Source organism: Paralichthys olivaceus, chromosome 12, assembly GCF_024713975.1.
Source record: "Paralichthys olivaceus isolate ysfri-2021 chromosome 12, ASM2471397v2, whole genome shotgun sequence".
NCBI classification, from domain to species: Eukaryota; Metazoa; Chordata; class Actinopteri; order Pleuronectiformes; family Paralichthyidae; genus Paralichthys; species Paralichthys olivaceus.
Window position 1 is genome coordinate 14,761,942 of NC_091104.1, and position 13,827 is coordinate 14,775,768.

General features: G+C 42.4%; 1 protein-coding gene across 1 annotated transcript in view; it reads right to left on the reverse strand.

The window, feature by feature from the left end:
• LOC109627763 (fibroblast growth factor receptor-like 1) overlaps positions 1 to 13,827 on the reverse strand; it is a 29,254-nt gene that overhangs the window by 6,827 nt on the left and 8,600 nt on the right. The window contains exon 3 of the mRNA XM_020084530.2: positions 3,391 to 3,663. Within this exon, the coding sequence (XP_019940089.2) occupies positions 3,391 to 3,663 (273 nt within the window). The remainder of the gene's footprint in view (positions 1 to 3,390; positions 3,664 to 13,827) is intronic.

Consider the following 13,827-nt stretch of genomic DNA (forward strand, 5'->3'; position numbering starts at 1 on the left):
GAGAGCAGGGAAATGAAAAATGTGCTGCGGGAGCCAACATCTCCATGTAGCAACAACGAGCACTGCCAGCCTTGGAATATGCTATCTGTGTAGACATAAACATTAAAATCCAATCCTGTAAATGTTAATATGACAATCCTATGTTAATGCTAACATGACGCCTGCTGCAGCGCGAGCAGCTGCGAACGGAGAGGCTGCTGCATGCTATAGGTCTATCCCAGCGGGGTGCAGGGAGGTGATGGGGGGCCAGTTGTCAGGAGACCACCCTAAACAGGGCCCAAACAGCCAGCTGGAGGGATTGAGAAGGCGCCATGTTGCACTGACTGACCAAATTCTTCAGATAGCTCAAGGGAGGACAGGCCGTCCGCTGGCAGATGGGGAGAAGGCTATCTCTCCAGCCGCAGTGGAACCCCCCCTCCTGCTTACATCACCCTGTAAAACCCCTCACTCTCTCAACTCCACTCCAAGTCTTTGCTGTAACCTTCTTCTGCTTGTTTTCTCTGCTGCATCCCAGGCAATGTTTTGCACTCCACGTTGGGCCTTGAACTTGAGCAGCTGCCAGGATTTGGTCAACCCCTTCCCCTCTGACCAGCGAAACAACGTCTGTCTGTCATTGCGTCTCGTTCTTTTTCACTCTGTGATCCATTAAAACAATAAACTAACATGATGGATAGTGTATGTGAAGCTACGCTGGGAGCTACCCCTCATTTACAGTATTTCAAATAAATAGACTCTCCTCTCTGATCTTTTTGGGGAACATAATTGGCCTCGCAGCAGGTTAACTGCATTAAAATGGTGAACAATTAGCTGATTCAACCTTAATGGAAAGTGTAACTCACAATAATTGCAGACTGTTTGGCTGCATTATAGTGTAAGTATTTTGACAGAGGCCTCCTAATCTTTGTGGCAAAAAGGCACCCAAAATCCGACATACCCCTGATGGAACAATTATCTGTGAAAACAAACGTTGCAGTGATGGACTGCCAGAGTCCAGTGGATGATGGACAAGAGAGCAGGAAGAGGGGAGGGCTGTCATGCACTCACCAGCACCAGAGGACAAGTAGGAAATGGAACAAACCAGATCGAGATTAAGAGTCGGGCCAAAAAAGTCTTTACATAATTCCATAAAGGGCAAAAACACTTCTGATAAAAATCGGATAGAAAAATGCTTCCAAGAAAAACTGACTGAACTTCCTTGGTTATTTTTTCCGAGTGGAAGCAGAGCGACGCCTGCAGTCGGGTTGAACTGATCACCCTTCGATTCCATGCCAGCTTCATCACAACAGTCTGAAAAATGTCTTTGTTTCACTCAGTCGAACAGCAGACGCAAAAGCAGATGACTTATCTGTCGCATAAACACACCACTGGGAGAAAGTAATCTATTACAGAGATTAATTGACTAATTGTGTGTGTGTGTGTGTGTGTGTGTGTGTGTGTGCGTGCGTGTGTGTAAATAAATTCCACATGCGTGTTCAGTATTACTCTGCAGCAGAAACAAAGCGGTCAGGGAAAGATTTTACTGCCCCTATTTTTTTCTTTATTTGTATTTGGTCATGTTTATTCAAGCTCTTACTTATGGCCAAAACTAACTTCAATTTGTCAGGTTTATATGAAATGATAAATAACAACACTATGAGTCAGTAAATCGTGATGAGGACTGGTTTATGGTGTTTACAGAATACAAGCATCATGGGACACATAGTATGTAAAAACTGAGATTCCAATCATTGCTATGAACCCTCCTGTGAATGGGAGAGGTCATATGAGTTTCTAACTGTGTATCTGTAACTGTGCTCACATTTACCAGTGCACACAAAGATATGTAAGATTAAGAAAAATACCACAACAGATTTTCCCGAAATTTGACAAAAGGATGAAACACAGGCCAAGGAAGAACAATTAAACCATTGGTGCAGGTCTTAATGAAGAAGATATCAGGCATGTTTAAGGGACTGATATTTATGATATCGGCTGTGACTGTTTACACAGTTTACACACTACATAATTATTTAGTTTTTTTTACACCATGTCATGATAATTTTTCCTCTTGCCAGCCAGAAATCAAGATCTACATGCTGCCACGTTTCAAAATTTTTCCTCAAAAACTTAAATGCTGCCCCCTAAAAAGAGCTCTGTTCATCTGCAGCTGCTTTGAAGTGTAGTTCAAGTTTTGAAATGTAAATTTCTGGTGCAAAAAATTAAAAAATAATTAAAGAGACACACACTGCACAGTATCCAATCAGGAGTTAAACTTAATGACAGTGCTGGGTGATCCATCACTTGGTTAATTCAGAATATGTTCTATTTTGAATGTCCAATGCAGACACATTCCCACGTCTGACTTTGATACTATATAGCACAACTGTAGACTGAACCTTGACATTATAGCTGGCTCAGTGCCTCAATCTCCAGCCTTTCATTTTAGCACAATCAGCAGACACCCTCCCTTTGAACTCAATGACAACTTCATATTGAGGGAGACTAAAATAAACATTCGTCTATTCCCATCTCATGAGCACGCTTTATTACAACGGGCGCTGTTTTCTGAAGTGTTTTCCCACATCTGCCTGATTATGGCTCTTCTTCTGAAACGCAGCTGTCACAAGACCGGGCTATAACTCCTGCTCAGAGGAGAGAGGCTGCAAACTCTGGCCCTAATTAGGCATCTTAGAGTAATTAGACTAAACACAGCCTTCACGCTCCGCTCTGCTCATTCATCATGCTCTGCTCCAGCGCAGAGGAAATGCACTGTATGCACACGCACAAACGAGCAACACACTCGGCGAGGCTGCGCTTAATCCTCCAGGCCCTGTTGGATAGCTGTGTGAGAGTCCAAGGACAAACCGGCACTATTACACTGAATGTGTTTCTTATTGAGGAGCTGCGGACCTCCTGCCTCCAAAGAGTGTAGCCTTAGGAGAAGGAAGAGCCTGAGATCCAGTTGAGTCACAGAGGATGAAGTAGTATGAAACAATATCCCGTCCCGCTGTTGACTTTGGGCAGGGAGAGGTAGGGGTCGTAACAAATACAATAGATGAATGGATCAAGCAATAAACCTCCATAAATCCACTTGTTTTAGACCTTGACCTCTTTGAGTGATGATGTCTTTTAACATTTGAACTGTGCTGAGATGTTTGACAGCAGGGGACGCTTAAAAACGTGGTCTTGAAATACCACAGAGGAAGACGAGGTGGTCCGACCGAACGAATCAGAGCCTGACTCACTCACAGTCTCTGGTTTTCATTACAACGCAGGTGATTTCATGTTTTATAGATGCTGAAATGAGCTTGAGTTTTCAGGAAGAGTGACACATTTTACAACAATCGATGATATCATCTCAGGAACCAACAGAGAAACAGGTCATTCAAACTGAACTCCATCCACACTCACCGATGACGATGAGGGTGTAGTTAATGTTGACGCTGCCAAAGCCATTGGTAGCTTTGCAGATGTAGGTGCCAGTGTCATCTGCCTCCACCTCCTTGATCTTCAGGCCCATGCGGAGGATACGGAAACGGATCCAGCCGCTGTGGATGTTGCGCCCGTCTTTGGTCCACATAATCAGGGGTGGAGGGTCACCTTCCACCGGACACGGCAGCTTAATGGCACTTCCAAGTCGGGCTGTCTGTCTGTGAGCAACCTTCGCTGACACCCGCGGAGGTCCTGAGAACACACAAACACAAAAATCCTTCATTTACAGAAGCCAAATATCAATATGAAACCACAGAATGCTATTTTTTGAGTGTTGTCACTGTGCTTTTTCATGTTCTTTGTGTGTCTGCTCTGTGTCACACTTGTCACAAGGATCATTGAGGTGTGCGAAAGATTTCTGGTAACCTGTTGCCAATTATTCAAAATATGCTTTTGAAAAACAAATTATATGATTGAATCTGTAGCTCACAATAACATTAAAATGGAATTTCTGTGTTTATATCAATATTTTATAAATGGTAAACTCCCTTGGTTTTCTTCAACAATAAAAAGAAAACATCTAGATCAGTGATTACCAACCGTGTCAGCCTATAATCCCTATGACAAAGCAATGTCTGCAACCTATTATTATGAAAGGACACAAACATCCTTATAGGTTTTACATTTTTAATGATTTTATAAAGGGAATTTCACAGTAACTGACGAGAGAAAAAAGAGGAGATCGGATTCTAAAAATAATAATCACAAGGCTTTTTCAATAGCTCTTCAAGACCAAAGGAATTTAAATTTGAACATCCATTAAGAAAAAGGGCAACTCTTTCCGAAATCCTCAGAACATCCATTAAAAGAATTGTGGTGAAATGTTTTTGCTGGTGTTTCAAAGATAAAGACTCAACATATCTTCACCAAGGCCAAACAGTCCACTTAAATTCAATCAACCTGCACTAAATTTCATAGATATCAGTTCCCTTAATGTGCCTTTTTGGATCAAGGTCCATAAATTATTCCCTGGGAAAATGGTGGAAATGTTGAAAAGTGTCCTATCTTGAAAGTGTTGAGGAAAGTGAAAAAAAACTCCTGGATCCACACCCTGACTCAGATCTGGCCCAAAATGTAATGGGTTCTTCTCTGACAAATACACCACATCTTTCCTCCAAGTTTTGTGGATAAACTGTTTGGTTGTTTTTGTGTAATCTTGCTTAAAAACAAACCAACCAACCGACAAACAGAGGTGAAAACATAACCTCCTTGGCTGGGGTAAATATCTCAATCCTAATTTCCCTGACTAAACACAGCCTTGAAAACAGCATGGCTGTAGGCAGATGGAATGAGATAGAGGTAATTTGTCATCTTTTTGTCTGATCACCCAGAAATGTTGAAACCAGATTGTAATAATTGGACAAGCCTTGTCGTCCACTGCCTGTGCAGAGAGGGTAAAGTGTTCTGGCTCTGGTTTTGTGTAGCGTGCAAGAGATCAAAGTGTTGCGGGGGGAGGTGGGTCACAGTGAGACGGACAGCAGCCTGTTCTCCCTGCTCATAATTGGCTCGGGTCTGCTCCCTCAGATCTGGTGAAGTGAAGCGGGCCGAAACGCCCTGTGATGGTGTTAGGAGGCCTGTGCTGCTGCTCGCACAGCACCAGGTCTTCAACTAACCCCCCCCCCACCACCACCAAAAACCAAACAAAACCCTGAATTACTGAGCTGACTAGACAACGAAGAGAAACAGGAGATTGGGGGAGTGAAAAAAAGGGGGGAGGAAACGCAACCAAACCCTATAGCAGCAACAGCCCCCAAAAGTACACAGAGCACAGTCTGTGCCTCCGAACAAATGGCTGGTCTGGTAGCAGTAAAAACAATCGGGAGGGTAAGTACACATGGCCTCTCCCAACACTTACACACACGCTCAAACACACACACACACACACACACACACACACTCACACCGTCACATTCCTTTGGTGCATTTCACACATATGGTAAACAAGAAGTTCATTTTACTGATGGGGCTGCAGTGGAGGAGGAGACACAGGTAACTCCATCTGGTCGTTTTATCCATCACATTGTCAACAGATGTATCTCAGATGTTGCAGGTAAAAAAGACACAATATGTCGATGGCTGTGCTGCTCGACATTAGACAGTAAAAATGCTCGACACACAAAAACATGTAGTGCCACAATACTCAACTGTAAAAAGTGAATCTTGTGAGTGTAGAATGAAGAAAGCCTACTTCCTTTTCTTTCTGTCTTTCCCAACCATGCATGAACTCGAACACACACACGCACCTCCATCTTGCACACGCACACACACAAACACACAGTTTCACAGACACACACACACACACACAGTTTCCCTTACTCTCTGTGGATGGTCTTTCCTGGTCCACAGGAAATTGGAAGTGTCATTGTTTATGTCTGTGGATAAAATGCAATTGCAGTCTTTTCTGGCTGCTGTCAGCCGGCCCATTTCTCACTCCTCTCCTAAAAGAAGAGCAGAACAGGCACTCACTGTTTCTGCTCTTGTGGACTCTGATTTAGGACCACAAACAGGTCACAGCATTGGCTTGGTGTTGCTTGGGCTCATATGGACTGAGTTGATCCTAAAAGACCAAACCGCTGCGTGAAAACACAAATACATTTCTGCCAAATCTTGAACAAATAAGCTTCAGTTATCTCCTCTGACTTATGGTCCCGCAAGCCACTCAACCATGTGTTCCCTCCGGATTTATGGAAGGAAATCACGTACGAAACGAGGCCTGATTCATGTCAAAGGTTTAGTTGAAGCAAAGTGTCGAAACACAAAAATCCTACATAGGAACAGTTTGTGTCAATCAGCATTAACTTAGAATGATATACTTCTTGGGAAAATCTAGCGGAGCATCTGAATGAACGGTGCACTGCAAAATCTCTGCAGAGTTGTTAGCAGAGCATTAAAGACTTTTTGTGGACAATCTTCAAGACTTTGTGCTTTACCTGTCTTAGCCTGGTATTGGCTTCACCCTTACATTTCATATACATATTAAACTATCAATATGTTACTTGACGTTAGGAGTCTCTTAATTAAAACAATAACAAAAGACCTGAAGTGTGGGATCATGGGAGTTGCTTCTTCACCACCATTGCCGATTAATCTACCTGAAGCAACTCAGGTGCAAATATAGAGAGAATTTAAGAATAATCGTGATCCATTACAACTGGTGACCAATATAAACAGTGGAAGGAACAGCTAACTGGCTATGTGTTTTTCCTTTTTCATCAGTTGTTTGTATAGGAAGTTACAGCAGAGATGAGCAAAGTCACAGGTACAGAGGATTTGAGGCCATTAAAAGTTGACCAAAATGACATTTCTCTGGGTTTGAACATTGTTGGAAACATTTTGGATAATGTAAGTATAATTCAACAAATTATAAGGAATAGTTCTAGTTGTTTTAAGAAAATTTAATGAAGAATAACTACATATTATATTTTTAGAGCTCTAAGAACACATAATGGTATATTTACATCTAACAAACTTTCACCAAAATAATAAAACTAATTTCCCAAAATGGCTAACTTTTCTTTTAATTGTGATAAGGCTCTATGTGATCTTGAATGTTACACAGGACAACTCCACCTCCTAAGTTTTTTTGGCTTAATAAACTATAAAAGCTTTGGCTGAGGCTCCAGGCACAAGGAATGTGAAACAAATGATTTCCTCCCTCCATCTCCGCTCCTAAAAAAACCTTTTGAAGTCCTTTAGAAAAACAAGACATGAAGAGGTGCTGAAATCAAGGACATCATCTGAATAACTTAATAAGTATTTGTGCTGTGTGCATGACCACCATCCTTTCTTCAACAAGGACTCTCCTCCTCCTCCTCCTCCTCCTCCTAACTCTCTCAAGGACAGGTTCTCTTAACCTTGGCGTTGAAAGCTCTGAAGTCACACAGAGGCCCTTCTGTAGCAAATCCAAATCTGAGAAAAGGGGATCTGCTTGATTGTAAGATACATAGTTCAAGAAGTGTGAAATGCAACATGTAATCACACCATACTGGAGGTGAAATGTACTGTGGCTGCTCTTTTTCTTCTGAGGCTCTCTCTCACTTACCATAAGTGAGTTCCTCTGCGGAGACTGTGATGAATGGGAATGTGCCAGATTTATGACAAACTGCTGAGCAATTCACAGTGTTTATTCAAATTGTTAGAATTGTTAGCTGGTCTGTAAATGGAAAATGATACACACGACCATATGGGCTTTCCCGTGTTGCAGCGGTGGTAAAGCGCTCCTTATTATAGCCGAGCCCCATGTGTGAATGGAATCTTTCATAGCTCAGGAAGAGGAGGAGGACGCCCGGCGACTCACAGAATTAGCACTGTTTTTCTTTGCTCAATTTGGTGATGGATTATTTTAAGAGAAAGGGGCACATTCAATAAGAGGCATTCTTTCAATTCAGACTAAATATAGTCGTTTCTGCGAATCTTTATGAGTGGGGAAATGAACTGTTGATCCGACGTGCAGGCATCCATGGAGGGAAATATGTTAGGAAATGTCAGAATGCAAATGAAACACAGAAACGTAGAAAAAATGTAAGACCACAAAAGCTGCCAGGGTTGAGCAATGATCAGATGTGCTGGCACCTCTCTCCTCATTTATTTTCTCTTTTACAAAACACCTGTGGATTTGTAATGATGTGTACACGCATTTTTCCTGCTATACAAAGGGCTCTGGTTTTTTTAGTCTTTGCAAACATGTCAATAAAGGGGCTGTCTTGGCTGCTGACAGATGCTCCAACAGCGAACACCTGGAACTTAACCAACCACAATGAGAATAACGTGATAATGCACGCAACACCGTCTGCCGAATACAGGACACAGTAATTCAAACAACACTGTAAACATCTTCTAATAAAAAGGATTTGGGCCTTAATCTCCAGCCAACTGCATCAAAAGGCTTTTGCACACTGCCAGTCTGTAGTGATTCATTACTTAGATAAACACTGATCTGAGTGAATATGCAGTATTTACATAAAGGATAAGAAGCAGAGAGACAGATAGAAGCTGGAGAATGCTTCCTCCTACTCAGCAGCACTGTGTTAGTTCAGCAGACCGTACAAGAGCCGACAGACCTGTAACGTAATGGTGAAAGGTTTAATGGAGTCCATTGCTTGCAGGAAAATATTCAATCATGCATCCCTTAAAATCTCAGGAACACTTGTATAATAAAAATTGACAAAATGGATGGCATGGGTAAAAGTAGGAAATAACAATAAGAGTTCAAGGAACACGAGATGCAAAAAAAAAAAATACATGAAAGCTAAGAAACCAAATCCAGAGTCGGTGACTTCACTTGAGACTGGAGGGGTTGGGTAAAGGCGAAAGGTGAGGCCGACACTACAACTCAGGGACTGTGTGAAAGGCCAGAGCTTCTGTTCAGAGCATGAGGCTGTGCTTAGCTATACATTTCACAAGCAGAGATAAAAATCTGCATAAAACGGTGAAAGGGGGGGGTTGCCATCTTGGCAATTCAGGAAAGGAGGCAAGTTGAGGTAAGGGAGGGAGGGGAGGTAGTGACAGGGTGAAAGGGGATGGGATATGTGGAGTGGTGGTGCTCTGACAGCAGCGGGGCAGCGGAGGGTGAAGGACGCCGTCTTTTCTTACCCCTCCAGACGTCCTGCCCTGCAAATTCACCCATTGTGGAAATCAATACATGTTATTTTCCCCTCTCGCCTTTCCAATCAATAGATAAGAGTGGAGTAAGACCAGCCAGGACAATGGCTCTTTCTTCATTACCATCTGATGTGGGCTGAATAGCAACTTCTTTGGTGGTGGGAATGGTACAGGAGGAGCTATTGGGTGACATGAGAAACTAGAGGAACAGCAGGAGGGGGCTGGAATAAAAAGAAAAAAGTAAAAGAGGATAAGATGCTCCAGTCCATCTATCTGATCAGAGCTGAATCACTGGAACAACAACATCGCCGCTTGTTTACTGTGAAGCGGTATCTGCTTCCTTCACTACTGGCTCCAGAACAACAGAGTCTTGCCGACCCCTCATCAAAAGAACAGGAAAGAAACGGAGAGAAATTACTCCAGCGTCATAAAGCTTCTGGAAACATCTCCATCACGCGACCTGCCCTTAACAGGCCCTACTGTGGAGCCTTTGAACTCTAAGCTGCTATACTTTATTAAACCTGACTGCTTTCTCCCTGCCTCAGCTGCCTCTGTCGGAGAGAGAAGAAGCATGTGTGTGTGAACCCCTAACTTCTGTCATCTGCCATTATAGTGCAACAAAAATCCAGGTTATAATAAATCATTCATATATGAATATGTAATATATATATTAACCTTGTATTATGTAAGAGTTGCCATCGCAATGCTATTTGCTTAGATTAAACCGATCATGAGACACGATATGTCAGGATCCAGGCTGCTTGCTAACTTCTTTCCGGGGAGAAATCCTGCCTTGTATGATTTATTAAAGAATATATACTTTGATCATGTGAAAGGCCTCTATTAATTCAGGACTTTAGGACTTTCCATGAGGCGTCTGTACTTTTCCATATGTCTACAAGCGTGGAAAAGTATGGAGTCTTCCTTATGGAAAGTCCTTCACCTGAATTAATAGAGGCCTTTCATATAACGGTTTTTGGAGTGGCTGTTTTGTCTTATAACTGGATGCTGTATACACGGTGCAGTGGAACACTTCATAGCCTGCTTTTCCAGTGTGTTACCTGCCCGACCACAGTGCAGAAAGTGGGCATTTTCTTTTGAAAGTAGTCTTCAAAAGAAAGAAAACCTATTTATTATTTATATTATAATTAATATATCAAAGAGTCTTTTTCTCCCTGGTAAAGATAAACTCTGGTATATTACTGTACCATTAAATATTCAATATTTTTCTTATTCTTTTGGGCCGTAGGTCTTGCTGTCTGAAAAATAGTAAAAATCACTGAGCCACACTGGACGACATGATCCTTCATTAGCTCAGACATGACAATAATAATCATAATAATAATAATTATAGTTTATTGCACCATCCTATCCTGCTGCTAGGAAATCAAATGTGTATCTGATTATTAATCTTAAAAAAGTCACCAACACGTCCAGTTTAAATGGCGTGTGTTTGCTATAGCACAATCTTAAGCTTATGTTGATCAGAAAATTATTCCACATCTTGTGAAAACATTAAATAAGGGGCCATCATGCAGAGGTTGCAATGAAATCCGAGAATGATGTCATGCATAGTTCCAAACATATTTCTGTTGTTATTACATCACTAAATATGCTGTTTATAAATATTATATATAGTAGTGTATGTGTATGTAAGTGTATGCATTAACTTTTAACAATAAGATTAGAAATAACCAATCATTCGTCATCATTTGGCAATGTTATCAGTTTCATTCCAAATACATCAATAAGCCAACACAAGTCAATCTGTCATTGTTTCCTTTCTGATGATAAATACAAGACTCATTTTCTGAGAAACGTGCTGATTCAGAGGCATAACTTGTCATTCGATTGAGATTCAGTAATTCACTGGTCTCGCCCTGTCATATAAAGAGCACACAGTGAGTGGCACTCTAGTCGCTTTATCTCACTCCATTAGGCTAAGGCCTGGTGCACACAGGGGCTGAGTGTGTGCTTAGAGCCACTTATCAGGGAAGAGGCACCAGGAGAGAGGCTGGGAGGAGAGAGAAAGGCCAGATAGAGTGACAGACAGAGACAGAGACACAGAAAGAGGGGGTCAGAGGAGGGGAGAGAAAGAAATTGAAGCCAAGGAGAGAGAAGTAGGGTGAGAGTTAAAGAGAGGAGAGTTGATTTAAAGAGTGGCGGGGAGCAGAGGCTAAGATGGCAGAGAGGCCTCCTTTAACACACAGCTCATAAGGAAAGGAGGGCCACATGGGGGAGTAAAGGGGGATTAGGTGGGCCCAGGCGGCAGTAAGCAGGAATCCCAACAATCTCACACCCCACTCCCTGGCCCAGGCTCAGCCTCGGCCATATGACACACACTCAAACAGCCCTTTCTCCCTGCAATACAGAGCAGGGCACCAACAAGCACCTGTTTATTACTGTCAGTCTGATATGTTTGGAGATGGACCAACCACTTGGCACTGATCAGGGCATTGTGAGAATACTCACACATGTTCGGCTGCTCTGGACCATCTGTGTATTGTCTTTTATTTCTATCTCACACACTCATTAACACACACAGATAGAGCAAGTTAAGACAACAAAATGTCTCATTATGATTACCCACCTGCCTCTAATATGCCCCTTGAAACCCCATGACTCACAGTTCGTGTTTAACAACATGATTCAGACCCCAATATAAATTTGATATATAATATAACCCCACATTATTAATTTTTAAGGATGCACTGATCCAACACCTTCCATTGAAATAGGTGCAGATATTGACCATATCAAGTGGGGTGGATATTGGCTATGATGTGACTAATCCTCTGCAGGTTCTTTTTCAGTGTTGTTATTAGAATTCCTCACGTAAACTTACAAAAATAATAATTCTATTTACAGATTTTATATGCGGGTAAAACAGGGCAGATCAGCTGAGTTTAAGTATCAGCACCAGTATTGGTGGTGTAAAAAGTTGGACTGTTGCTCCTCTAATTCATTGGTCCCATACCTTCAGTTTGGGATGAGTCAGTTGTTTCTTTTCCATGAAACCATATCCATCTGACTTGTGTGACCTGCTCATGCATCATATCCATAATCACCCATAAACTGATATAAGGTTCCTAAATCATTCAAATACAGAAAAGTTGGCGATTCTACAAAATGCTTTTGTTCCTCTAAGAAAGATTTTCAAATGTGAAACTGAGTTGAGTTACACAAGCAGCACTGCAAACATTTTCCTTTATCAGAAATTTGTATTTAAATTAGAAATAAACTGATCACAGAATAAAGTACAAATTTAAGCAACCAATGCCAGCTTTCGTATTCGACCATTTTGAATCTTAAATACATTTTATTCGGTATAGAAAAGTATTTGCCCTAAGTCCCATTAGCTAGAAACCACTGGTCCACAGCACGATGCTGGATAATAAATTCTAAAGGCTGTTACCTCCTCCTCATAAGAAAACCTCTGTTTTGTTTTCTCTTGGCCTCCATCAGTCAACAGTGAGGTGCATCCTGTCACTCCCTGCACGTTACCTCCTCCTCTTCAACCTTCCTGCATTCCACAGTGGGAAAAAACTAACTCCAATCTGCTCATTGTGTACAACTGACACAGTTGGAGTCCAGTCTGGAGGTGCTGAATGAGATGCAGATGTCTTACTAACAGTCACTTTGCTCAGTGTTGGCCTTATGTTATTCTGACTGGAAGAGAAGCACAGACGCACTAAACAGACCGTTTGAGACAGACATGCTGTCACCACCGGACCAATGTGTGTGTCTCCTGTGTGTGATGATGATGATGATGATCATGATGATGATGATGATGACGATGAAGATGGTGCTGGTGCTGAGTGTCCTTCGAGGAACCCTACACCAGCATGCAGTCTGAGGATCAGCCAGTCACCATGACACTAGGAAGCACTTTACACCAGCGCCTTTGTCAACAAGGTCTTTTCAGGAGGGGGCCAATGATAGACTGTGATGTAGCAGGAGTGTTGGGCAGAATGGAGCGATTCACAGAGGAACAGGCGGGCGGGAGTGGCGAGGAGAGGAGCGGGTGAGGAAAAGAGAAAGGCGGGTGACACAGAGACGAGACAGATTGGGGAGAAGGGGGGAGAAGCGAGGCGAGACAGACGGACGGAGGGGAGGGAGGAACTGGCAAAGCTCTCACTGACAGCAATGGGGCCTCTTGACAATCCAGGAATATTGTCTGAAATCAATCTGTCATCATGGAGCTGTTGAGCTTGTCATTACAATGTGGTACTCGCCCTTTCACAGTGACAATTTGTTCAGTGCTTTCCCAGTTCACCTTACTACTCGGCTGTACAAAGGTCACTGCCCTCTATCCATGTCTGTCTCCCAGTCTGATGGTCTCTTTCTTTGTTAATGAACTGTCCACACAGAGCCACACAGTCCTTTATCAAGGTGAGCTGCACAAAAACTGATGGCTGACGACCGGCAGAGATGTCATGCAGCGTGGATTTCTGTTACATTACTGAATCTTCATATCTCTTATCATCAAATTCACAGGAAATGTAAAAAATACCATAAAAAAAACAAGACAAAGAGTGTACAGTCACACGAGTGGCTCTGTTATGCTGGACCAACACATAAGTGCTGCATTAACATTTGACATGGGCATGCCAATGCTTATTGCTGGTGCAATCCTCATAACGACAACAATCACTATTTCATGGTTGGGACACACAACGTATCCGGCTTTTGTGTACAGTGGAAATAAAATCCACAACCAGATTAACACAGACCAGGTTCACCAGCTGCCTGTAT